The sequence below is a fragment of the Crinia signifera genome, chromosome 4 (genome assembly GCF_055691185.1).
Source record: "Crinia signifera chromosome 4, ASM5569118v1, whole genome shotgun sequence".
NCBI classification, from domain to species: Eukaryota; Metazoa; Chordata; class Amphibia; order Anura; family Myobatrachidae; genus Crinia; species Crinia signifera.
The window spans coordinates 306,057,222-306,084,100 of NC_139220.1; the positions used below are offsets into that span (position 1 = coordinate 306,057,222).

General features: G+C 41.3%; 1 protein-coding gene across 1 annotated transcript in view; it reads left to right on the forward strand.

Moving 5' to 3' along the window:
* Positions 1-26,677, forward strand: part of LOC146073307 (uncharacterized) — a 35,949-nt gene extending 9,272 nt beyond the window's left edge. Inside the window, exons 2-5 of the mRNA XM_083180485.1 lie at positions 5,007-5,307; positions 17,869-18,366; positions 21,048-21,151; positions 26,498-26,677. Of these exons, the coding sequence (XP_083036611.1) occupies positions 5,007-5,307; positions 17,869-18,366; positions 21,048-21,151; positions 26,498-26,677 (1,083 nt within the window). The remainder of the gene's footprint in view (positions 1-5,006; positions 5,308-17,868; positions 18,367-21,047; positions 21,152-26,497) is intronic.
* The last annotated feature ends 202 nt before the right edge of the window (positions 26,678-26,879 follow it).

A 26,879-nucleotide genomic window follows, 5' to 3' on the forward strand; every position in this document is an offset into this window, starting at 1 on the left:
CTCACACTGCACTCCTAACTGCCCCTGCTCACACTCCTCTACTAACTGCCCATGCTCACACTCCTCTCCTAACTGCCCCTGCTCACACTCATATAATTTGACAGCAGATAAGAACCATTTGGCCCATTTTGTCTGCCCCTTTTTTTACCCTTCAGGTAATCTCAACCCTTTTTAATCCTTATTACTTTGTAAGGATATTCATATGCCTATCCCAAGCATGTTTAAATTGTTCTACTGTCTTAGCCTCTACCACCTATGATGGGAGGCTATTCCACTTATCCACTACCCTTTCTGTGAAGTAATTATTTCTAACATTTGCCCTGAACCTACCTCCCTCCAGTTTCAGTGCATGTCCTCGTGTTTTATTACTTGTTTCCTTTGAAGAAAATTTCCCTCCTGTACTATGTTAAAACCCTTGATATATTTGAAGATTTCTATCATGACCCCCTTTCCCTTCTCTGCTCCAAACTATACATGTTAAGCTCTTTTAGTCTATCCAGGTAAGTTTTGTGATGTAGGCCACGCACCATTTTAGTTGCCCTTTTTTGTACAGTCTCTAATGTATTTATATCCTTCTGAAGATATGGTCTCCAGAACTGGATACAGTATTCCAGATGAGGCCGTACCAATGACCTCACACTCCTCTCCCAACCAGCCCTGCTCACACTTCTCTCCTAACTGCCCCTGCTCACACTCCTCTCCTAACTGCCCCTGCTTACACTGCTCTCCTAACTGCCCCTGCTCATACTCCTCTCCCAACCAGCCCTGCTCACACTCCTCTCCTAACTGCCCCTGCTCACACTCCTCTCCTAAATGTCCCTGCATACACTCCTCTCCTAACTGCACCTGCTCACACTCCTTTCCTAACTGCCCCTGCTCACACTCCTCTCCTAACTGCCCCTGCTCACACTCCTCTCCTAACTGCCCCTGCTCACACTCCTCTCCTAACTGCCCCTGCTCATACTCCTCTCCTAACTGCCCCTGCTCACACTACTCTCCTAACTGCCCCTGCTTACACTCCTCTCCCAACTGCCCCTGCTCATACTCCTCTCCCAACCAGCCCTGCTCACACTCCTCTCCTAACTGCCCCTGCTCACACTCCTCTCCTAAATGTCCCTGCATACACTCCTTTCCTAACTGCCCCTGCTCACACTCCTTTCCTAACTGCCCCTGCTCACACTCCTTTCCTAACTGCCCCTGCTCACACTCCTCTCCTAACTGCCCCTGCTCACACTACTTTCCTAAATGCACCTGCTCACACTGCTCTCCTAACTGCCCTGCTCAAACTCCTCTCCTAACTGCTCCTGCTCATACTCCTCACCTAACTTCCCTGCTCACACTGCTCTCCTAACTGCCCCTGCTCAAACTCCTCTACTAACTGCCCATGCTCACACTCCTCTCCTAACTGCCCTGCTCACACTCCTTTCCTAACTGCCCCTGTTCACACTCCTCTGTTTACTACCCCTGCTCACACTCCTCTCCTAACTGCCCCTGCTCATACTCCTCCTAACTGCCTCTGCTCATTCTCCTCTCCTAACGGCCCCTGCTCACACTTCTCTCCTACCTACCCCTGATCACACTCCTCTCCTAACTTCCCCTGCTCACACTCCACTCCTAACTGCCCCTGCTCACACTCCTCTCCTAACTGCCCCTGCTCATACTCCACTCCTAACTGCATCTGCTCACACTCCTCTCCTAACTGCCCTGCTCTTACTCCTCTCCCAATCAGCCATGCTCACACTCCTCTCTTAACTGCCCCTGCTCACACTCCTTTCCTAACTACCCCTGCACACACTCCTCTACTAACTGCCCATGCTCACACTCCTCTCCTAACTGCCCTGCTCACACTCCTCTACTAATTGCCCATGCTCACACTCCTCTCCTAACTGCCCTGCTCACACTCCTCTCCTAACTGCCCCTGCTCACACTCCTCTGTTTACTACTCCTGCTCACACTCCTCTCCTAACTGCCCCTGCTCATACTCCTCCTAACTGCCTCTGCTCACTCTCCTCTCCTAACTGCCCCTGCTCACACTTCTCTCCTACCTACCCCTGCTCACACTCCTCTCCTACCTGCCCCTGCTCCTCTCCTAACTGCACCTGCTCACACTCCTCTCCTAACTGCCCATGCTCATACTCCTCCTACCTGCCTCTGCTCACTCTCCTCTCCTAACTGCCCCTGCTCACACTTCTCTCCTACCTACCCCTGCTCACACTCCTCTCCTACCTGCCCCTGCTCATACTCCTCTCCTAACTGCTCCTGCTCACACTCCTCTCCTACCTACCCCTGCTCACACTCCGCTACTAACTGCCCCTGCTCACAATCTTCTCCTAACTGCCCTGCTCACACTCCTCTTTTACCTACCCCTGCTCACACTCCTCTCCTAAGCAGCCCTGCTCGTACTCCTCTCCTAACTGCCCCTGCTCACACTCCTCTGTTTACTACCCCTGCTCACACTCCTCTCCTAACTGCCCCTGCTCATACTCCTCCTAACTGCCTCTGCTCACTCTCCTCTCCTAACTGCCCCTGCTCACACTTCTCTCCTACCTACCCCTGCTAACACTCCTCTCCTAACTGCCCCTGCTCACACTCCTCTCCTAACTGCCCCTGCTCACACTCCTCTCCTACCTGCCCCTGCTCATACTCCTCTCCTAACTGCACCTGCTCACACTCCTCTCCTAACTGCCCATGCTCGCACTCCTCTCCTAACTGCTCCTGCTCACACTCCTCTCCGACCTACCTCTGCTCACACTCCGCTACTAACTGCCCCTGCTCACAATCTTCTCCTAACTGCCCTGCTCACACTCCTCTTTTACCTACCCCTGCTCACACTCCTCTCCTAAGCAGCCCTGCTCGTACTCCTCTCCTAACTGCCCCTACTCACACTCCTAACTGCCCCTACTCACACTCTTCTCCTATCTGCCCCTGCTCACACTCCTCTCCTGGCCATCCCTGCTCACACTCCTCTCCTAACTGCCCTGCTCACACTCCTCTACTAATTGCCCATGCTCACACTCCTCTCCTAACTGCCCTGCTCACACTCCTCTCCTAACTGCCCCTGCTCACACTCCTCTGTTTACTACTCCTGCTCACACTCCTCTCCTAACTGCCCCTGCTCATACTCCTCCTAACTGCCTCTGCTCACTCTCCTCTCCTAACTGCCCCTGCTCACACTTCTCTCCTACCTACCCCTGCTCACACTCCTCTCCTACCTGCCCCTGCTCCTCTCCTAACTGCACCTGCTCACACTCCTCTCCTAACTGCCCATGCTCATACTCCTCCTACCTGCCTCTGCTCACTCTCCTCTCCTAACTGCCCCTGCTCACACTTCTCTCCTACCTACCCCTGCTCACACTCCTCTCCTACCTGCCCCTGCTCATACTCCTCTCCTAACTGCTCCTGCTCACACTCCTCTCCTACCTACCCCTGCTCACACTCCGCTACTAACTGCCCCTGCTCACAATCTTCTCCTAACTGCCCTGCTCACACTCCTCTTTTACCTACCCCTGCTCACACTCCTCTCCTAAGCAGCCCTGCTCGTACTCCTCTCCTAACTGCCCCTGCTCACACTCCTCTGTTTACTACCCCTGCTCACACTCCTCTCCTAACTGCCCCTGCTCATACTCCTCCTAACTGCCTCTGCTCACTCTCCTCTCCTAACTGCCCCTGCTCACACTTCTCTCCTACCTACCCCTGCTAACACTCCTCTCCTAACTGCCCCTGCTCACACTCCTCTCCTAACTGCCCCTGCTCACACTCCTCTCCTACCTGCCCCTGCTCATACTCCTCTCCTAACTGCACCTGCTCACACTCCTCTCCTAACTGCCCATGCTCGCACTCCTCTCCTAACTGCTCCTGCTCACACTCCTCTCCGACCTACCTCTGCTCACACTCCGCTACTAACTGCCCCTGCTCACAATCTTCTCCTAACTGCCCTGCTCACACTCCTCTTTTACCTACCCCTGCTCACACTCCTCTCCTAAGCAGCCCTGCTCGTACTCCTCTCCTAACTGCCCCTACTCACACTCCTAACTGCCCCTACTCACACTCTTCTCCTATCTGCCCCTGCTCACACTCCTCTCCTGGCCATCCCTGCTCACACTCCTCTCCTAACTGCCCTGCTCACACTCCTCTACTAACTGCCCCTGCTCACACTCCTCTCCTAACTGTCCCTGCTCACACTCCTCTCCTAACCAGACCTACTCACACTACTCTCCTAACTGTACCCTGCTCACACTCCTCTCCTAACCAGACCTGCTCACACTCCTCTCCTAACTGCCCCTACTCACACATTTCTAACTGCCCCTACTCACACTATTCTCCTATCTACCCCTGCTCACACTCCTCTCCTAACCATCCCTGCTCACACTCCTCTCCTAACTGTACCCTGCTCATACTCCTCTCCTAACTGCCCCTGCACACACTCCTCTCCTAACCAGTCCTGCTCACACTCCTCTCCTAACCAGCCCCTGACATTAATTAGATGTATTTGATAGTGTATATAAATACATCATGTTCCATATGTAAAGTAGCTCTATTACTGTAATAGTAGAATTACCACAGTACTGTTTTAAAAATATATATATTTTTTTCTTGCAGGACAAATAAGTAACAGATTTTCTTTTGAAAGATTCAGATCAATCCATCGACAGACACCATTTCTTACTACAAATCTGGGGGACTCACTAAAGCTACTCTCATTTTATACATAGGAGAAACCTTCTACAGATCATTTTTTTCTCAGCTTATACATGATGAGTCTGACAGGAGAGAGGCCACATCTGTGCTCTGAGTGTGACAAACGCTTTACATATAAATCAGAGCTTCTCAGACATCAGAGGAGTCACACAGGAGAGAGACCACATCTGTGCTCTGAGTGTGACAAACGCTTTACATTTAAATCAGCGCTTCTTATACATCAGAGGATTCACACAGGAGAGAGACCACATCTGTGCTCTGAGTGTGACAAATGCTTTACATATAAATCACAGCTTCTCATCCATCAGAGAAGTCACACAGGGGAGAACCCGTTTACATGTTCTGAATGTAGAAAGTATTTTACACAAAAGTCACAACTTGTTCTACACCAGAGGAGTCACACAGGAGAAAAACCGTTTACATGTTCTGAATGTAGCAAGTGTTTTACTCAGAAGCGATTACTTGTTATACATCAGAGGATTCACACAGGAGAGAAACCATATAAATGCTCTCAATGTAGCAAGTGTTTTACCCAGAAACACAGCCTTGTTTTACATCAGAGGAGTCACACAGGAGAAAAACTATTTACATGTTCTGAATGTAGCAAGTGTTTTACCCAGAAGCCAAATCTTGTTATACATCAAAGGATTCACACAGGAGAGAGACCATATAAATGCTCAGAATGCAGCAAATATTTTACCAGTAGGAAAAATCTAGTTACACATCAGAGGAGTCACACTGGACAGAAGTCATTTACATGCTCTGAGGGCCTGAATGTATCATGAATTTCTCAAGTTCCCTTGTATCCCTGCAATGGGGATGATACAAATGTATGTGGTGGCAGCTTTCGGGTCTGGTCACCTGAGAGAGTAATTGAGTTGTTGCTGCATTAGATCACAAACATCTTCTGGCACCGACATTTCCACTCATAGCCGGCTGAGGTGGTTAGCAGAAATCTGTGAAAAGTGACCCAAATTTAACTTTTATCATAATCCCCAAAACTTTAGAAGGGTTTAGCTGTATTACACTGCTACACTCAGTCTGTTTGGACTCAATTAGCATAATTAAAAAAGAACATTTAAATTACAACTCCCGATCTCCTGTCACTTTAGATGGGAGATTGGCTGTGCAGAATACAGTTGAAAACACCCCCACCCACCCCCCCCCCGGTATGATTACATGTGAGGAACTTTTATATTCGGAATGTAACAATTTGTATTATATAAATCTGTCTTGTTAAAGACCAGAGAGGAGAAACATCTGTATTTGATCCTCTGCACCAGTGACTGTAATAACCATTGTGTAGGGTGAACCCTCCATTAAAGTACTGGAATTTATCACAATATGACATTGGGTATGGTCTTATTTTAGCAATTAACATAAAACCATAAAAATAAGAATTATTGTTGAAATATGCAATTGGAAGGAATACAACCCATAGGGAAAGGGCAACTTATGTTTGTCCCAGGGATGAATGAAGGTATAGGCTTGAAGTGATGTCAATCAATCAAATGCGAGGTTCATATCTTCCTCTGCTATAAAACACCCTCTAGGCCAGCAGTCGGGTTTGCCCAGATGAAGCTCACTGTGACCTGCACATAGGCAATCAGTAGTTCTGTGTATTCAGGAGCTATGTTTTTTAATATGTGCACTGTGTTTTTGACTGTATAATCATAAATATGAAATATAATCAAACTGATCCTCAGTGTTTGGGGCGTTAGCCAAGCATATGGGACTGCTGTCTGTCAATAACTATTACAGTTGTGAAGACGCTCTAGAACATGTGTAATAACAGAGAAAATTCAGTAATTATAGTAAAGCACAAAGTAAAAACACAAACCAATAAATGTGTGCAAGCATATCATATATATGTATCTGTGCTAGGTCACATGCTGTTACCAGCACAATTATATCACTGTCAGACCTTTATCACAGATAGCATCTAGTACTCAATACCTGTAGACACGCTGGTGCAGACCCATTGAGAACATTAATACAGTCAGGTGAGACACACTTAGCACTTTGTGTCTGCAGGAACACCAGCGCAGACATGCTGAGAATCAGCAATCAGCTGTGACATGCATATGGAGTAAGTGCCGATGGATGAATAGAGCGGGGCAGTGTCCCATAATAATTAGCACTTAGTTGATATACTGTGCCGTTATAACATAAACTCTTATGTGCCCATGGAGATATAACCTGCATTACACCAATATAAAGTCATCTGAATAAAGGCTCTGATAAATACATTAAAAGTGAATACCAACCGATGATTGTATATATATGGGCTTATGTGTGCGTACATCTACCGAAATCTATTTTGTGAATTTCAGTGCATAAGAGGCACTAGTCACCTGTCTGATATATTATATTAATAAATACATCAATGATTTACCAGATATACAGGTGATCAATAAGTGATTGCTTGTGGAATTAGAACAAAGGCAGCCCTGTTATAGTTATACAATAACACAAGAGAGACATAAAACACTGCACTGGAACAACATTAGTGCGGCTATACTGAGAATCTGCAATAAGTGGCAACACTGTATCTCACCAATCGATGCAAAAATAAGGCAGGATTTATTATACTTTTAAAAAAGAAGAGGGAAAGGGACCGTTTGTGGAGAACGCACTAGTAGTCAATATTACAATAAAATAAAAGTTTTACAGGTCGGGTATCCCGTATCCGGGCATCCCGTATCCGAATTATTCCAAAAACCGTGGTTTTTTGGAATAATTCAATTTTTTTTTTGTTTCCCCCCCCCCCCCCCTAACCCTCTTTTAATACTTACCAAGTCCTCCGGCGTCCACGGCAGGCCTTTAGCATCCTCTCCGGCGTCTCCAGCGGTCCCAGGAGTGCTTTGCGCGAGTGCGCGCGCCGGTGACGTCACCGGCGCGCGCACGCACTCGCGCAAAGCACTCCTGGGACCGCTGGAGACGCCGGAGACGGTGCTGGTGGCCTGCTGTGGACGCCGGAGGACTCCATGGACGCCGAGGGACCATCGGGGACCCACCAGGGGCAGGTAAGTATGACTAAAAAAATATATATTCCAAAAACCGGAATATTCCCTTATCCGGAATGCTCGTGGTCCCGAGCATTTCGGATAAGGGAGACTCAACCTGTAATAGGTTTTTCGTTAATATTTCCTATATTACTTTATATGGAAAATTGTTATCACAGCAAAAAATAGAGGTAAAAACATCAACATACAAACACATAGACACTTAGTGTGCTCAAATGAAAGAAATCTGTGCATTCATATTACACAGAAGTCCACCTGAAAGATGCTTGTTGCATTGTGGCCAGTGATATTATTCTTGTGCCGTGACCTTAATGGGTCAGAAGGAATAAACAAACCCCACAGGGTAACTCACATATACCTTTTGCAGAATATACTGTAGGGTATATTAATTATAGTTTATGGGTCCAATTTGTGTACAGGGTCTCAAGGAAAAATCCCTGTGTTTTCTTAAATGTTTTTATATATAATAAACCTTTAATGCCCTCTGCTGGTTAATTATTGGGGGTTACACAGATTTTCAAGAAATATCCCTGTAGTTTATTAGTCAATTGTATGTATAATACACCTTTTTACTGTCCTCTGCTGGTGATAGAGGATATCTCACTTAATTTTTATAGTTTGTATGTAGTTTGTATGGTGGTATACAAGTTTAATTTATTATAGGGTTTCAGAGGATATTTCTGTGTTTTATCAATCCCTGGTGTGTATAATGGACCTTTAGTGCCCTCTGCTGGTCACTGAGAATGTCACACTCAGTTTTTATGTGATTATACAGTGGTGTACAGGTCACTTATAGAAAGGTAGACCTTTGGTGCCCTCTGCTGGTCGTTTGAGGATATCACACTCAGTTACTATTGCACTGATTTAATATCACATATATTCCTTTGTGTGATTATCCCACAGAGCTTTCTATCTTTCACCTATATTTCAATTAGGGTATTATAGCTTTACTTCGTGCTCTGGGAATCCTATATTTTAGTGCTAATACAACATAAAAAATCAAATTTCATCTCAGGCTAACAAGCATTTCAAGATGGCTCTATGCCAACGTATACGTTTCACTGTCTAACACAGCTTTGTCAAGCCCAACCTGTGTGTCCCAGCTTGCTCTTATTTATTCATATTCGTCTGCCAATAAAAAGGTGTTTTAATGTCACATGTTTATTTGGTCTTATCATGGACCCAGATCATCTCATTATCATGGCTCTCTTCTCATATCTCATTAGGCATTCTGCCCCTGATCATCGGCGTCCATGGTCAAGTGACCCGGTGTCCACATCACATGATGGCGTCCCACGTCACGTGACCATCCGGCATCTCTAAGTCCTGTATATATGTCCGCCCATGTGATCAGATCAGTGGATCACATGGGTGGTCAGGTGATGTGTCACCGGTTTACTGTGGCCAATCATCGGGATTGTTTTCCCCTACCCTGAAGTCACTTGCTATAGTACTACTGTAACCCCAGCCCTGGAACTAGTACATTAAATAACATAAGTATGAATTTTATTAATATCGCCGCCGCATAATAAACAGCAACGTTCATATCATTGCTGTTCATATCACTGAAGTCTGCAGTGTCATATTATCTATTTCTTGTGCCATATGCATTTTCCTTAGTATGGTGGCAATAATAGCTTTTATTTCTCATCCTCTATTACATTGTATATTTATGTACATACAGTATGGTGGTTTGTTTCTAAGCTCCAGTTTGCATATATAGTGTAGATAATGTAGATATGAGTGTTCCTTAGTGAGTCCCATTAGTGGATCCCAGCTATCATACATTACATGTATCTAATGTGAGCATGTGCAAATATGGGTATTCATAAATAATTCCCAGCTATCATAAATTGTAGATGTAAGTATTTATTTATAATTCTCAGCTGTCTTAAACTGTCATGAATTGATTGGCAGTGAAGGGAATATTGAAAATGAATACATGTAATGTGTATGTAATATTATATTTCTGCCCAGGGAATCAAATATATTTGGAAGTTGGGTGATATTTAGAATAAAGTATGGATTATTACCTGTTAGTACGCTTTCCTCTACTCCACCATGGCAGCCACATATGGGTTTTCCTCCACTTAGGTAGATATCTGGAAAGGGAAACAAGAACAACCAAGAAAATAGACACTGCAACCTATATAAGGACCGCCCCTTCTTGGCTCTGTGTCTTAATTATACAGCTTTCCAACATAACTATACGATACCACATCAAGGGCTGGGAAAACTGCTGCCATGGTGGAGTAGAGGAAAGCGTACTAACAGGTAATAATCCGTACTTTCCTCTACCTCCCCATGGCAGCCACATATGGGTAATACCATAGCAGTATGTTCAACAGGGTGGGAAAAAGAAAACTACAATATAATAATAATAATAATAATAATAATAATAATAATAATAATAATAATCAGAAATAATGATAATAACTGAAAGGATACGAGGTTATCTTCACCTCCTTCATTCTTCTTTTTCTCTCTCTCTCTCTTATTCCAGATATATATATATATATATATATATATATATATATATATATATATATATATATATATATATAACTGCACTGAGAATCTTCCTCCCCAGTTTAGCATCACTGGTGGCTCCTACATCTACACTGTAGTGTTTGAAAAGGTATGAGCTGAAGCCCAGGATGCTGCTTTGCAAAGGTCCTCTATGGAGGCTGCTCCCTTTTCTGCCCATGATGCGTCAACTGCTCTCGTTGAATGGGCTTTGATCCCTTTCGGTACTTCCATTTTCCTTCTCTTATATGCCTCGGCTATACATTCTTTTATATATGGTTTACTTGTGTTATATGCGCATAAATTGTGAATGGCAGCCTGCTATTTTCCCAAAGGAGGGATACCGTCCTCCTTGAACTGTATACTGGTATAATTGAAATGGGATAGCTTGGCGCACATTCACAAATAAAATGTGAGTTGTTTAAACTTTAAAAACAACATTTATTTGAATAAAATACATACATATAGCACATGGACACTTTAAAAACACTGGGATAAAATACAGATGTTTGACCTCACCCTGGTTGTAGCTTGCGGTAGGCTTTCTCTTAAAGAAATAAGACCTGCGGCACCACCGCAGGAGGCTTGAGGGTAAGGATCCCAGGAGAAAGTGCAAGTGCGTCCTTTCGTAAAGTGTCCAGGTGCCAATAAAGTGCAAGTGCACTGGCAGATAGTTCAGCAACGCGTTTCGGAGAATGCTTCTCCTTCCTCAGGCTGTATAGAGTGCCTGTGCTCTGAAGGGTGTTTTATACCCCTTTCCTACTAACCAACAACCAATGGGGATTTGCGGGCGATTCCCGCAATTTTTGCCGCAACCGGAAGTGTACTGCGTTCCAGCAGTCACTTCCGGTTGCGTTCCACCTTCTTCCTCCTTCCGGAATATGTTCCACATACGCCACTCGATATAGGCAGTGGTTTTCTTTTCTTTATAAATTCTTCAGACTCTGCGTGTACTCTCTACTGCTCGGCAGTCTGGATGCTTGACTCTTCCATGCAATCGGCTCTCATTTCGGCGTTTTGTAAGCGCTTGATGTTCCGGCCGCCATCTTTAATGTGGGCAGAGTGAAGGGCAGATTTTCTTTCAGTCATACAAAATCTTCTACATTGCTCTCCTCACCTACTATGCCGTACTGTGTATTCCCGCATTGTACATCCCTTTTACCAGGAGAGCAATGTTTCCATATAGTGTTGTTGCTTCCAAAAATACATGAAAAGAAGAATACAGAGATGAGATTATTTCAAAGAATTTATAAAGTGCATAATTTTGATAAAGTGCATATTAGTGAATATTTTTGATGATAAAAATATGAGAGATAAAAAGATAAAAGTGTAAAAATGTGAATTAATATGTCATTCCTCTAAAAGCTATTTTAATTCAAAATCAACATTGTGACCTTTTGGTAAAAGAGTATCTAAAAGAAAGATCCATTTCATTTCATTTTTTGCAAGATTTATTTCCACATCACGATTTTTCCAGTGTGGATTTACTTGCTGGATGCCAATAAATCTTTTTATGGACCCTTCACATTTTTTATGATATTTCAAAAAATGTTCGGATAATGGGTGGGTGGTCGCACCTTTGCGGATATTGTATATGTGTTCCGCTGATCTCAATTTTAGATTTCTTTTAGTTTTTCCAATTTATATCTTGTTACAGTCACACTCCAAAAGGTATATGACATTTCTACTATGGCAAGTAATAAATTGATTTATTTTGTGTTTTTTGCCATTTTCTTCGAAACTGGTGGCCTTTTTTTCATAAGGTTTGTGTGTTGTTGCTTTACACATGATGCAGGAACCACACCTGTGGCCGCACTAGTAAATTCTTCATCAAGGGTGCCCTTCTATAAATGAAGTTCGGTTTTTCGGGAATGCTCTTCCCTAGGACCGGATCATCTTATAAAATTCTCCAATTATTTTTAATTATTGGTTTAACTTTTTTGTGGTGTGACCCGTATTTTGTGAAAAAAGCACACTCCTTTCTTCAGATGTTTTAACTCTCAACAACTCTGATCTCTCAATTTTATCAATTTTTTCTCTTGATTCTTTTAAGAGGTTTTCTGAGTATCCCTTTTGTCTGAATCTTTCATTTAATTCCTCATATTGATGTTCTAGAATATGTGATTAAGTGCAGTTTTTTTTTAAACGTTTGTACTGCCCCAAGGGTATGTTTCTCAGCCATCTCTCATGATGCTCACTATTAGTTTCTATATAAGAATTTGAGTCTGTGGTTTTTCTATGTGTTTTAGATATCTGGAAAGGGAAACAAGAACAACCAAGAAAATAGACACTGCAACCTATATAAGGACCGCCTCTTCTTGGCTCTGTGTCTTAATTATACAGCTTTCCAACATAACTATACGATACCACATCAAGGGCTGGGAAAACTGCTGCCATGGTGGAGTAGAGAAAAGCGTACTAACAGGTAATAATCCGTACTTTCCTCTATTTCCCCATGGCAACCACATATGGGTAATACCATAGCAGTATGTTCAACAGGGTGGGAAAAAGAAAACTACAATATAATAATAATAATAATAATAATAATCAGAATTAATAATAATAACTGAAAGGATACGAGGTTATCTTCACCTCCTTCATTCTTCTTTTTCTCTCTCTCTCTCTTATTCCAGTTATATATATATATATATATATATATATATATATATATATATATATATATATATATATATATATATACGATACAGGTGATCCGGCACAGCCTCTTTCCAAGGTGCTTGAGCGGGTGCCAGTACTGCAAACCTTGCGATACACTCCAAACAGATGTACAGCACTCCAGCTTCTTTGAAGAAAAACTTTTATTAGCTTTGTAGCTTTACAAAGCTAATAAAAGTTTTTCTTCAAAGAAGCTGGAGTGCTGTACATCTGTTTGGAGTATATATATATATATATATATATATATATATATATATATATATATATATATATATATATATATATATAACTGCACTGAGAATCTTCCTCCCCAGTTTAGCATCACTGGTGGCTCCTATATCTACTCTGTAGTGTTTGAAAAGGTATGAGCTGAAGCCCAGGATGCTGCTTTGCAAAGGTCCTCTATGGAGGCTGCTCCCTTTCTGCCCATGATGCAGCAACTGCTCTCGTTGAATGGGCTTTGATCCCTTTCGGTACTTCCATTTTCCTTCTCCTATATGACTCGGCTATACATTCTTTCAGCCCGTCTTTCCAGGGGGTCCGGGAGGGGGAACTGATTTCTGGGACCCTCACGGCCTTTCCAGGAAGGTAGGCAACCCTGCTTTTAATCACTAAGGATTCTGGAATAACACAAAAATATTCTGAATCTCGAATTTGAATTTTATTTTATTTAGTAGAAGCATAGAAAATTACAACTATTCTGTACTATCGCATGGAACACTGAATAGTAAGATATACTTGAAGAATTATGACAATTACTGTCAGTTCATAATAAATGTGTAAACATATTAATGGGAATTTATAGTTTGTCAGTGACATTGGGGAAAGTTTAATATCATGAGAGATTCAGAAAGTGAGAGGTTTGGTAATAAATCTCCAGGTTTTTTTTTAAAGCGGCAATCATTTACACTGCTAAAGCAGTTTGATTTTACTGTGTTAATGATTCCTGCTTTAAAAAAACCTGAAGATTTCTTACCAAATCTCTCACTTACTAAATATCTCATCCTATTAAATTTCACCCTTTGTATAAGCCAGTAATGTAGCAGCAGTGAAGTATTCTCTCTCATTATTGTAGTAATGGAATTCCTTCTTGAATAACCATATTAAGATGCATTTTTATCTATGACCATCCAACTACTAATTGGATTATGCTGTACGATGGTTTTGTTTTACAAAAGTGACCAATGATTTAACCTTATACATAATTTACCACACAATTCGTAAATAAATAATAGGTGAGATGTGTGTCACTATATAATACTCTCAGCATTGAGACCGGTCTGATCCATAAGCTTGATTCCTAATTGCTCACAAGTAACAAATTAATACAATTTGGCAAAATTACCTTAAACCAACTTTTTAGAGGCAGGTCTTGTAATCATAGATAGAAGTGATCTCATCCTCACCTTCTTTTATATTATATTCTTCATATATAAACAAAGAAAACATATACATAGTGTAGTAGTCCTTATACACAGTTTTTTCTTGTAAATACAGGTCCTTCTTATCCCAGAGTTTATAGGGAATGGTGTATTCTTTTCTATATGTATGGTATCACCTCCGTGAGACTAGAGACATTGATTGATGCTCACACTCAGCTTACATCCCACAGGGTATCGGGAAACTTTTAAAGGTTTCTTTCACACAACTTTTCTCCTTTTTTATGTACTCAGGAAACATCTCATATGTATGCTTACTTGTACTCGGCCCGGTCTGCTCCTATAATGGTTTATTTGTGTCCATATGAGACAATCAAGCCAGATTGTACTTCAGTAAAAGACTGTTTATTGTTCCATAAAAACACTGTTCATTAAAAATTAGTATGGATAAACACATTACCAGGGAGTCACATGGATGACATACCACTGTACAAAGATTCTGCAATCAGATGATAGAAAAACCTGGGGATTGCTCACCAATAGCAGGTCCCTGGACTGTGGTGGGTGACACACTCCTGAAAAATAAAATATAAAAAAGCACCCAACGCGTTTCAACTAGTTATTAGTCTTTTTCAAGGCATCTAATAGATGACCTCTAAAAAATAAATCACCTCCGATAACAACTCTTCCGATAACAACTCTGATAACAACTCTTCCCTTAACTAGAAGTCTTTATGAAAGGCACTCTGCTCCATATTCAGAGCATATATTGATGCGATAGTCAGAAGTGAATTCCTTAAATAAAGAAACAAAATATTAAAACGACCCTTTGGGTCCAAATAGGAGTGTTCTAATATACAAGCCAATGAGTTGTGCAATAAGATAGCAGTGCCTTTTTTTTTTTTTTTTTTTTTTGTAGAAGATTAATAAAAGGCATGGGGAAATATGTGGGAGGCTACTGAGGGGTGTGGGGTTTTTAAGTGTGTTTCTTGCAATAATAATATGTCTATCTTCTGCTTTTTTATGAATTGTATTGCCATGGTGCACATTCGTGGCAAGTTCAGACAGTCTACATTTAATGACATTATTTTTAAAGTCATGGTGTATATCAGTGGAAAATAGAGCTAAAGAGACCATTGATTAACTATAACGTAAAACAATGCTTAAACGGGAGGGCGAGTAGTGAAATAAAAAGTAAAGGAAACACTAGGGAAGATGACCAACAGGACATCTGAGTAACTGAAAATGGCCGCTGACTCAAGGACACGGCTATCCACAACACTATTAGGTGCCATCCATTCCAGATAGGACCACCATGTTGCGGAGGGGGGTATCATAGTGGGACAAGGGGCCACCTCACTCCTCCACTGAAAAGCACCCTTTCATCTACCTTCCAATTGATTGGAAAATAAAAGACCCAGATGAAATATCTCACTAACGACCCTAGATTGATTAATGAAATCTCCACAGATATTATTAGATGATTGGGACAATTCATTTTATGGACAGGTAGAGCAAATGCTATAAAATGAATGTGTTGCTCCGTCTAAATTTTCTTTTTCAGGCTCTCCCAATAAAGTTACCCGTACACTCTTTTCAGAACTTACAGAAGAAGTTCTTACAATTTCTTTGGTCAGGAAGAAGGCCGCGGGTGCGTCTGAAAATTTTATACAATAGTGCTAAGGAGGGGGGACTTGGAGTTCCAAACCTGAAACTCTATTTTTATGTGGCCCATATCTCACAAGCGGTGTTATGGCACTCACATACTTCTTCACGTAGATGGGTACAGTTGGAATCAGAATTACTTCAGCTTCATTCTGTATCTACATTACTTTGGCTCCCACAAAATTTGCAGCCTACAAATACAAATAAAGCAAAAGAATCTCAACCAAAGTTGATTAGGAGCGCTTGGCACCAGCTGTTTCCCCAATATCTAAGCAGCTGCTGAAAAGGGAGTAGTCAGCTCCCTCATAAAGATACACAAGAAAAAACAGATAAGCAGCGCTGTACAGTTATAGCTGTTAATAACAAGTGAATCCAATTTTGGCTAAAAACAATGTAACAAATTTAATGGCACATATAAAATGAACAGTCACTTCAGGTTGGAATGAGGAAAAACAACATAGGACTTTATCCCAAAGGACTCACGCCCATTCCAGTGCAGGTTATATTATATGATATTGATATTCCACCCCACCTTGATCTTAAATATTTTAATTTTATATTGTTTTTCCTCATTCCAACCTGGAGTGACTGTTTATATGTGCCATTAAATTTGTTACATTGTTTTTAGCCAAAATTGCTTATCTGTTTTTTCTTGTGTACAAATACAAATAGATCACCAATTATCTCTTTCACTCTGGCTCTATATGACTGATTAGCCAAGTCTCATGCATTGCTATCCTCTCCTCCGGCCTTATTCCCACTTTGGGATAACCCTGTTTTTCCTGATGGAAATTATAGATGTTTTTTCAATTATTGGGTTAACATTGACATTTTGTTTATTACCGATATAGCTCCCTCATATTTATTCCTATACTTTGCTGACCTACAGACAAAGTACAATATTCCCACTCACTGCTTTTACCAATTCTTACAGCTCCGCAGCTTTCGCACGTCCTTTAATTACTTACACAAATCCACCACTAGAACTGGACTACACTGGAATCTCTTTGTTACAACCGTTCCTCCTCTAAAGGTCTTTAGCACATTTTGCTCAAACATGGTGACCCTACCTGCATTTCACAAAAATTGGCTTGGGAGAACTTGACCCTGATACATGGGATCAACTAAAACAGAATTTAGTCTCAGCATCCTCCGCAATTTGATAAAAATTAAACTAGCTTGTCACTGAAAATCACAAACTATTCCCTCTATGACTGCAATATTGGCAGCTATCTGAGATATCTATCATATGGAATACATCTCCAGTATTGTTGAAGATAATACCTCATCCTTTATAGTAATGATGAGGAACCTTTTTTGTGGCAAGGGCCGTTTTGTAATTGGGTAAAATCCTTAGGGGGGCATATATTAAAATGCCACTACAAATTTCACTGCAGCAGCCATCCCACGCTCCGGTGGCTGCCGCTGATCGGAACTCCCAGTCTCCTGCTGCTGCTGCATCCCTCTCATGAGATTTCCCCATTACTTGACTCCGACCCAAAATTTTTCAATAAACAGATTATGCTAAAAAAATATATAAAAATTGTAAATGACATCAACATATTTAAAATGGTATATAAATATACATAATGTTTTATATATATAAAGTAACCCTATTACAGTGATAGTAAAATTACAATAGTATAGCTTTTAAAATATATATTTTTTCTTGCAGGACAAATAAGTAACATGATTTTCATTTGGAAGACACCTTGGAAAGCAACACAACAGTCAGATCAATCCACCTACACCATTTCTTCCTGCAAATCTGGGGGACTCACTAAAGCTACTTTCATTTTATACATAGGAGAAACCTTCTGCAGCTAATTTGTTTCTCATCTAATACATGATGAGTCTGACAGGAGAGAGACCACATCTGTGCTCTGAGTGTGACAAAGGCTTTACATATAAATCAGCACTTCTCATCCATCAGAGGAGTCACACAGGAGAGCGACCACATATGTGCTCTGAGTGTGACAAATGCTTTACATATAAATCACATCTTCTCATCCATCAGAGGATTCACACAGGAGAGCGACCATTTACATGTTCTGAATGTAGCAAGTGTTTTTCAGTAAAGTCACATCTTGTTAGACATCAGAGGAGTCACACGGGAGAAAAACCATTTAAGTGCTCTGAATGTAGCAAGTGTTTTACAGTAGAGTCACATCTTGTTAGACATCAGAGGAGTCACACAGAAGAGAAACCATTTAGCTGCTCAGAATGCAGCAAGTGTTTTACAAGTAAGCATCATCTAGTTACACATCAGAGGAGTCACACAGGAGAGAAACCATTTAAATGTTCTGAATGTAGCAAGTGTTTTTCCCAGAGCAGCAACCTATTTAAGCATCACAAGATTCACACAAGAGAAAAAACATTTAAATGCTCTGAATGCAGCAAGTGTTTTACACAGAAGTCTGACCTGAATATACATCAGAGGAGTCACACAGGAGAGAAACCATTTAGTTGCTCTGAATGCAGCAAGTGTTTTACAAGTAAGCGTAGTCTAGTTACACATCAGAGGAGTCACACAGGAGAGAAACCATTTAAATGTTCTGAATGTAGCAAGTGTTTTTCCCAGAGCAGCAACCTATTTTAAGCATCACAAGATTCACACAAGAGAAAAAACATTTAAATGCTCTGAATACAGCAAGTGTTTTACACAGAAGTCTGACCTGATTACACATCAGAGGAGTCACACAGGAGAGAAACCATTTAGTTGCTCAGAGTGCAGCAAGTGTTATACAAATAAGCATCATCTAGCTACACATCAGAGGTGTCAAACTGGACAGAAGTCATTTACAATGCTCTGAGGACTTGAATGTATTACGTGTTCCTAATGTTCCCTTGTATCCCTGCAATGGGGATTATACAAATGTCTGTGGGGGGCAGCTTTCAGGGCTGGTCACCTGAGACAGAAATTCAATTGTTGTTGTATTAGGGCACAAACATCTGATGGCACCTTCCACTCTCAGCCACCTGAGACAATCAAATATCACTTTTTACAGCATGCTAATGACTTCAGATGGGTTATCTGTGTTACATTGCTATATTCATTCTGTTTGGCTGCAATTAGCATAATAATAAAAGAACATTCAATTATGACTCCTGATCTCCTATCACTTTAGATTGGAGATCGGCTGTGCAGAATACAATTGAATCCCTTCAATATGATTACATGTGAGGACATTTTATTTTATGATTGTAACAATTTGTAGTATATCAACCTGTCTTGTTAAAGACCAGGGAGGAGAAACATCTGTATTTGATCCTCTGCACCAGTGACTGTAATAAGCATTGTGTAGGGTGAACCCTCCAATAATATCCCTGCAATAGTATTTATTTATTTACAGTTTCTTATATAGCGCAGCAGATTCTGTTGCACTTTACAATTGTAATGAGATAAACAAACAGGGTAACAACAGACAGATTTGGAGGTAGGAGGGCCCTGCTGCAAGCTTACAATCTATAAGGACATAGGAGGGAAACACAAGGAAAGGCACCAGTAATAGCATAGCTTGTAGGTCCAGAAGGGAAACTATATAATACATAAGTAGAGGGTTTTGCATATGGAACTTAAATATGATAGGCTTGCCTGAAGAGGGGAGTTTTCAGGGAATGCTTGAAAGTTTGGAGACAAGTGGAGAGTCTTATTGTGCGGGGAATGGCATTCTATAGGATAGAAGCAGCCCGATGAAAGTCATGTAATAGTGAATGGGAGCTGGGGATCCATGCAGAAGAGATGTAGATCTTGTGCAGAGCAGACATTTTATTTATAAATATATTTATGTTGCTCTCCTGACATAAGGGGAGCTGCTACAATTGACCCCTAATACACTAGTATACAGCCACTATTGACCCCTAATACCAGTGACATAACAATAGCCCCACAGACCCCACAGTCCGGGAGGTGCTGAGTAAGTGTGGGCACCAGGAGTTTGCCGGGCTATCTGCATTGCACTGGTGCCAGCGCCTGGGACCAACCTTACCTCTGCTGCCAACGGGACCCACAAATCTACTTGGCTCTTGTCTGCAGTCCCAGCTCTCCTCCTGGCAGGCTCCTGCAAATGAAAATTACCTCCACAAAATGTCCTCCTTCTTACAGCACACACTTTTTGAGGATGCTAGAGGAGGCGGAAGCCTCCTCTATCATCTTTAAAAATAGTCTGCTGTTAGGAGTAGCCACTTTGTGAGGCTCATTTTCATTAACAGAAGCCTGCCAGAAGGAGAGCTGGGACCACAGACAAGAATATTGGCGGGTCCCGGCAGAGGTGAGCAGAAGAGTAAGCAGTGGGGTTAGGGGTTGGAGGAGGGCGGCAGGTTTTATTTTAAGGGGGGCGGATGAAATTTCTGGTGGGATGACACCAAATTTATAGTTACACCACTGCCTATTACACTAATATACAACACACAAGGGAGTGCGGCTAGTGGCTCTCTGATCTGATGGCTATGTCCCCAGCCCCTCAGGCTGCAGAATAGACGCTGGGGAGGAGAAGGGAACGAAGGTGGTGGAGGAAACAGGGTGAGAGGAGGGAGGAAGGTGGCGGAGGAAGCAGGGTGGGAGGAGGGATGAAGGTGGTGGAGAAAACATGGTGGGATGGAGGGTGGCAAAGGACTTTGTGGAGGAGATGGGAGTTTTAATATACTGATACTGATTATTCCGTTTTCTAGCCACTGTTCAGGGACAGCTCCCTCTGTTTTTTCTGGGACCCCCACAATTCTAATATTATTGCGGCGTGCCAGCCCTTCCATTTCTGACAACTGGTTCTGCAGCCCTACAACTGCACTTTTTAGTTCTTTTACTTGTGCCTCAATCGGGGACTGCCGATCTTCAATTTTTGATATTATTTGCTCAGTCTCTTCTACCCTCTCTTGAACTTTTTGTACATCTTGTAGCAACAATCCTATTTCTGCTTGAGTTTTTTCATTTTTTTTCTCCCAATCGGGCTGCACTACCTTTAATTGCGTCCAGTAGTTTTTGCATCATTGTCTCTGTTATAAGCTCTGCCAATGCAGACTTTGATAATACTGAGGTATTTGGACAGTGAGTATCATGTTTCTTTTTCTTTATTCCTAGTCTGGGGATTATTGCTTCTTGCAAACCTTTCCAGCTTGGCAGCAGCTGCAGCCTGTCCTGTTTTCCCCATCTTATGGCTCTCACCCAATGACTTACTGGATCAAGTATCCCCCTGTTACACACAGAGCTTTTATTATTCTTTGCCCCCTTTTTGGGGGCTACGTGTGCCCCCCTACTTATTTGTCCACACCTCCTGCTACATGCAATAGCTCACATGGGCTTTCAAGGCACCTTTCTACAATTCTATGATACAGAGGGTAAAAAACAGCTTTTTACAGTCTTTAGGGTTCTCACGACTTCCACTGCTTCTTAGTATCTCAGCTGGTACTTCTGCTTTATAGGATTTATTCACTTGGTATGTTTCCACTTGCTTCCAATGGGAGACTCACACCCGGCGCTTGCTACATGCGCCAGAGTGGGTGCGGTTTCCTGTCCCTCAATCATATGGGTCTTCTGTATAACTGCAAGGTCACCCTGTATTCAGCAGTGCTACTTTAGCAATGAGGGCAGTGTTCCCTCTAAGCTGTGCACGTGTGCATGCGCACACAACTCGCCAAGCATGCGCACAGACAGTACAAGAGAGCGCAAAAAGCAGCAGTGGTCCCCTTTTTGCAGTTGTGGACTAAATCAATGTATGTTTCACCCATTAACTACATCATGTGCTGTGTTTTGAATGTTTAATATCATTTTGAAGAAAAGTTAACACAAATGCCGAACGTCCTTTTCAAGTTATATATAGAAGTGACGCACAAAAATAAAAATTTCCTGCCAAAGGCCAGTGAGGGAGCAGGGATCCCGGCAATGACAGCCCCTAGTTACACAGGCAGGGCAGCCCTTTTCCTAACCAAGGGTGACCACCCCAGCTTCCCAGTTCACCAAGATATAAGGTTCAACTTATTTGAAGGCAGGGGTTGCCCTGGATATAAAATCCATATTTATTGTGGTGACCCGGTAAGGGGTACCTCTGTCCTCTAAGATTGTGGGGGTTCATCAGGGGACTGGGCGGATGCAGTGCACTTCCTGTTGCCCAGCATCAGCATCCTGTGCCCAGGGTCTCTGCACGCTGACAAGCTGTGCACCACGTGCGGGACCGGGAGGGTGCCGAGAGGACACCGGAACAGATGTCACACGCCTGGGTTCATAGGGGATATCTATTCCACCTCCTTCTCAGCACCTCTGTCTTGCAGCAGCACACCCCATTGCTCCAGACTTCTGCCCTACACCATCTGCTCTGAGGTCATGCCCCAAGACTAGCCCCGGCTTCCCTGTACTTGAGCATGGAAAGATTTCTTATGGAATAATTAACAAGTATGGGATGATTGAAACTGTATGGGATTGCCCAAAAGCTACTTACCTTCCTTGATATAATGGTAAACTGACTTACTATAAAATCAGCACCATTAAAGAACCCACAGATAATTATTTTTGGAGTCCCATTAAATATAAGAATCTTTAAGACATAGTAGATTCTCATAGAACAAAAAAAGAGCGCACAAAATTTTAATCTCTTAATTATTTTCAACACTTTTCACTTTCAACCCTATATTTTGCTGGCTTTTAGCAATTTTAGCATACTAATAAAAGTTACATTTTATAAAAAAAAGTATTTGTTTGTCTGTAATGATTCCATACAAAACGATTGTTACACATATAGATTAATCCAGTGAGCTCCCCAAAATAGGAACCCTTTTTCGTTTTGCTTTTGAGATATTTGCTAACCAATGTTAATAATGACAGCTTGTCTAGTTAAGCAGTTCATTACCTTATTCTTCCTTTTTATTGGCCATAGTTAGTATAGTAAATTACTCCCTTAAATGTACTGGTTCTCAAAAAGTCCCATAAGCAAATTTTCAAATCTTAGGGCAAACTGTTATGCCCATGGCAGTCCCATGTACATGAAAATGATTATTTAAAATAATAAATTCTAAGTAATCCATAATAAGTCTGCCATATATATCTACTGGTCCATCATCAGTGTTTAAGAAGTGGCCTAAAGCTGCCACTCTATCTTTATGGAGAAATTTAGTATAAAGTAACATTACATGTTAATAGAATATTGCTTTTCTTTTCAGTGTACAAAAGTTATTTGTGGTCACAGGCAACTGCACCCCAACCTAGACATGGTGAGTTCAGTGATATCTTATATATAGATAGATATACATAAATTATATGTATGCATGTTTGTTATTATTAGCAGTGAATCGTTGTAGAGTTCCTGCTGATATGTAGAACATCTCAGTGCTGACTCTCTGCCTGAACAATAGGAGACTCCTAAACAAAAGCTTCCATTGGTGGAAGCTACAGGAGGCCAGAGGCTGCTGTGATCTAATTACAATACAAGGTGTTACCCTGCCAGGGTGTAATTATCATTTCCCATTGTAGTAAGTGACTTTAGGAATATTTAAACCTCATTTACAAGACAAGGAGCTGGGCAGGAGAAACTGCTGTGGTGAATGACTGTATACTAATGTTATGTGACCCTAATTTACATGTCACCTCTCAGTGTAAGAATTCCTGCACGGCATCCTGGGAACTACTGGGGAGAGATGGGGAGGAGTGACTATAAATAGGCTGTATCAGGCCACTGGGAGCTAATGGAGGAGCTGCTGGATCAGTTACTGGTGGGAGAGCTGGGAGGACAGAGGAGTAAGAGAGAGACAGAGGAAGGATCTACAGAGTAAGGTAATTACTGATACATGAACAAACCTTTGTAGATATTATTGTACAGATATTGTCTTTTTATCAATGATTAGTCTATATTTGTGATATCTATTGATAAATAACGCACTGCAAAAAACTTTTACAAATATCTAGATATTACAGTATATTACATAATTTTACATTATCATGTGGAACACTGTATGGTAAGATATACTTGAAGAAGTATAAAAATTACTGTGAGTTCAAAATAAATGTGTAAACATATTAATATGAATTTCTAGTTTGTCAGTGACATTGGGGGAAGTTTAATAGCATGAGAGATTCAGAAAGTGAGAGGTTTGGTAAGAAATCTCCAGTTTTTTTCTTTAAAGCGGCAATCATTTACACTGCTAAAGCAGTTTGATTTTACTGTGTTAATGATTGCCGCTTTAAAAAACCTGAAGATTTCTTACAAAATATCTCCTTTACTAAATATCTCATCCTATTAAATTTCACCCTTTGTATAAGCCAGTAATGTAGCAGCAGTAAAGTATTCTCTCTCATTATTGTAGTAATGAAGGAATTCCTTCTTGAATAACCATATGAAGATGCATTTTTATCTATGACCATCAAACTACTAATTGGATTATGCTGTACGATGGTTTTGTTTTACAAAAGTGACCAATGATTTAACCTTATACATAATTTACCACATAATTAATAAATAAATAATAGGTGAGATGTAGGTCACTATATAATACTCTCAGCATTGAGACCGGTCTGATCCATAAGCTTGATTCTTAATTGCTCTCAAGTAACAAATTAATACAATTTGGCAAAATTACCTTAAACCAACTTTTTAGAGGTAGATAGAAGTGATCTCATCCTCACCTTCTTTTATTTTATATTATTCATATATAAACAAAGAAAACATATACATAGTGTAGAAGTCCATATACACAGTTTTTTTCTTGTAAATACAGGTCCTTCTTAGCTCAGAGTTTATAGGGAATGGTGTATTCTTTTCTATATGTATGGTATCACCTCTGTGAGACTAGAGACATTGATTGATGCTTACACTCAGCTTACATCCCACAGGGTATCGGGAAACTTATAAAGGTTTCTTTCACACAAATTTTCTCCTTTTTTATGTACTCAGGAAATCATCGCATATGTATGCTTACTTGTACTAGGCCCGGTCTCCTCCTATAATGGTTTCTTTGTGTCCATATGAGACAATCAAGCCAGATTGTACCTCACTAAAAAACTGTTTATTGTTCCATAAAAACACTGTTTATTAAAAATTAGTATGGATAAACACATTACCAGGGAGTCACATGGATGACATACCACTGTACAAAGATTCTGCAATCAGATGATAGAAAAACCTGGGGATTGCTCACCAATAGCAGGTCCGTGGACTGTGGTGGGTGACACACTCCTGGAAAATAAAATATAAAATAGCACCCAACGCGTTTCAACTAGTTATTAGTCTTTTTCAAGGCATCTAATAGATGACCTCTAAAAAATAAATCACCTCCGATAACAATTCTTCCGATAACAACTCTGATAACAATTTTTCCCTTTATGAAAGGCACTCTGCTCCATATTCGGAGCATATATTGATGCGATTGTCAGAAGTGAATGCCTTAAATAAAGAACCAAAATATTAAAACGACCCTTTGGGTCCAAATAGGAGTGTTCTAATATACAAGCCAATGAGTTGTGCAATAATATAGCAGTGCCTTTTTTTGTAGAAGATGAATAAAAGGCATGGGGAAATATGTGGGAGGCTACTGAGAGGTGTGTTTCTTGCAATAATAATATGTCTATCTTCTGCTTTTTTATGAATTGTATTGCCATGGTGCACATACGTGGCGAGTTCAGACAGTCTACATTTAACGACATTATATTTAAAGTCATGGTGTATATCAGTGGAAAATAGAGCTAAAGAGACCAGTGATTAACTATAACGTAAAACAATGCTTAAATGGGAGGGGGAGTAGTGAAATAAAAAGTAAAGGAAACACTAGAGAAGATGACCAACAGGACATCTGAGTAACTGAAAATGGCCGCTGACTCAAGGACACGGTTATCCGCAACACTATTAGGGGCCATCCATTCCAGATAGGACCACCATGTTGCGGAGGGGGGTATCATAGTGGGACAAGGGGGCCACCTCACTCCTCCACTGAAAAGCACCCTTTCATCTACCTTCCAATTGATTGGAAAATAAAAGACCCAGATGAAATATCTAACTAACTACCCTAGATTGATTAATGAAATCTCCACAGATATTATTAGATGATTGGGACAGGTAGAGCAAATGCTATACAAATGAATGTGTTGCTCCGTCTAATCGATCTTTTTCAGGCTCTCCCAATAACGTTACCCGCACACTCTTTTCAGAACTTACAGAAGACAATCTTACAATTTCTTTGGTCAGGAAGAAGGCCGTGGGTGCGTCTGAAAATTTTATACAATAGTGCTAAGGAGGGGGGACTTGGATGTAGATGTAGGATGTAGTCTTCATGTAGATGGGTACAGTTGGAATCAGAATTACTTCTCCTTCATTCTGTATCTACATTACTTTGACTCCCACATAATTTGCAGCCTACAAATACACATAGATCACCAATTATCTCATTCACTCTGGCCCTATGTGACTGATTAGCCAAGTCTCATGCATTGCTGTCCTCTCTGCCGGCCTTATTCCCACTTTGGGATAACCCTGCTTTTCCCGATGGAAAGGATAGATGTTTTTTCAATTATTGGGTTAACACTGATTTTTTTGTTTATTACCGATATAGCTCACTCATATTTATTCCTATCCTTTGCTGACCTACAGACAAAGTACAATATTCCCACTAATTGCTTTTACCAATTCTTACAGCTCCGCAGCTTTCACACGTCCTTTAATTACTTACACAAATCCACCACTAGAACTGGACTACACTGGAATCTCTTTGTTACAACCGTTCCTCCTCTAAAGGTCTTTAGCACATTTTGCTCAAACATGGTGACCCTACCTGCATTTCACAAAAATTGGCTTGGGAGACAGACCTAGGGGTTCAACTTGACCCTGATACATGGGATCAACTAAAACAGAATTTAGTCTCAGCATCCTCCGCAATTTGATATAGAGAAAATACTTTCAGATTATATGTCCGTTGGTATATGACCCCTGTGAGG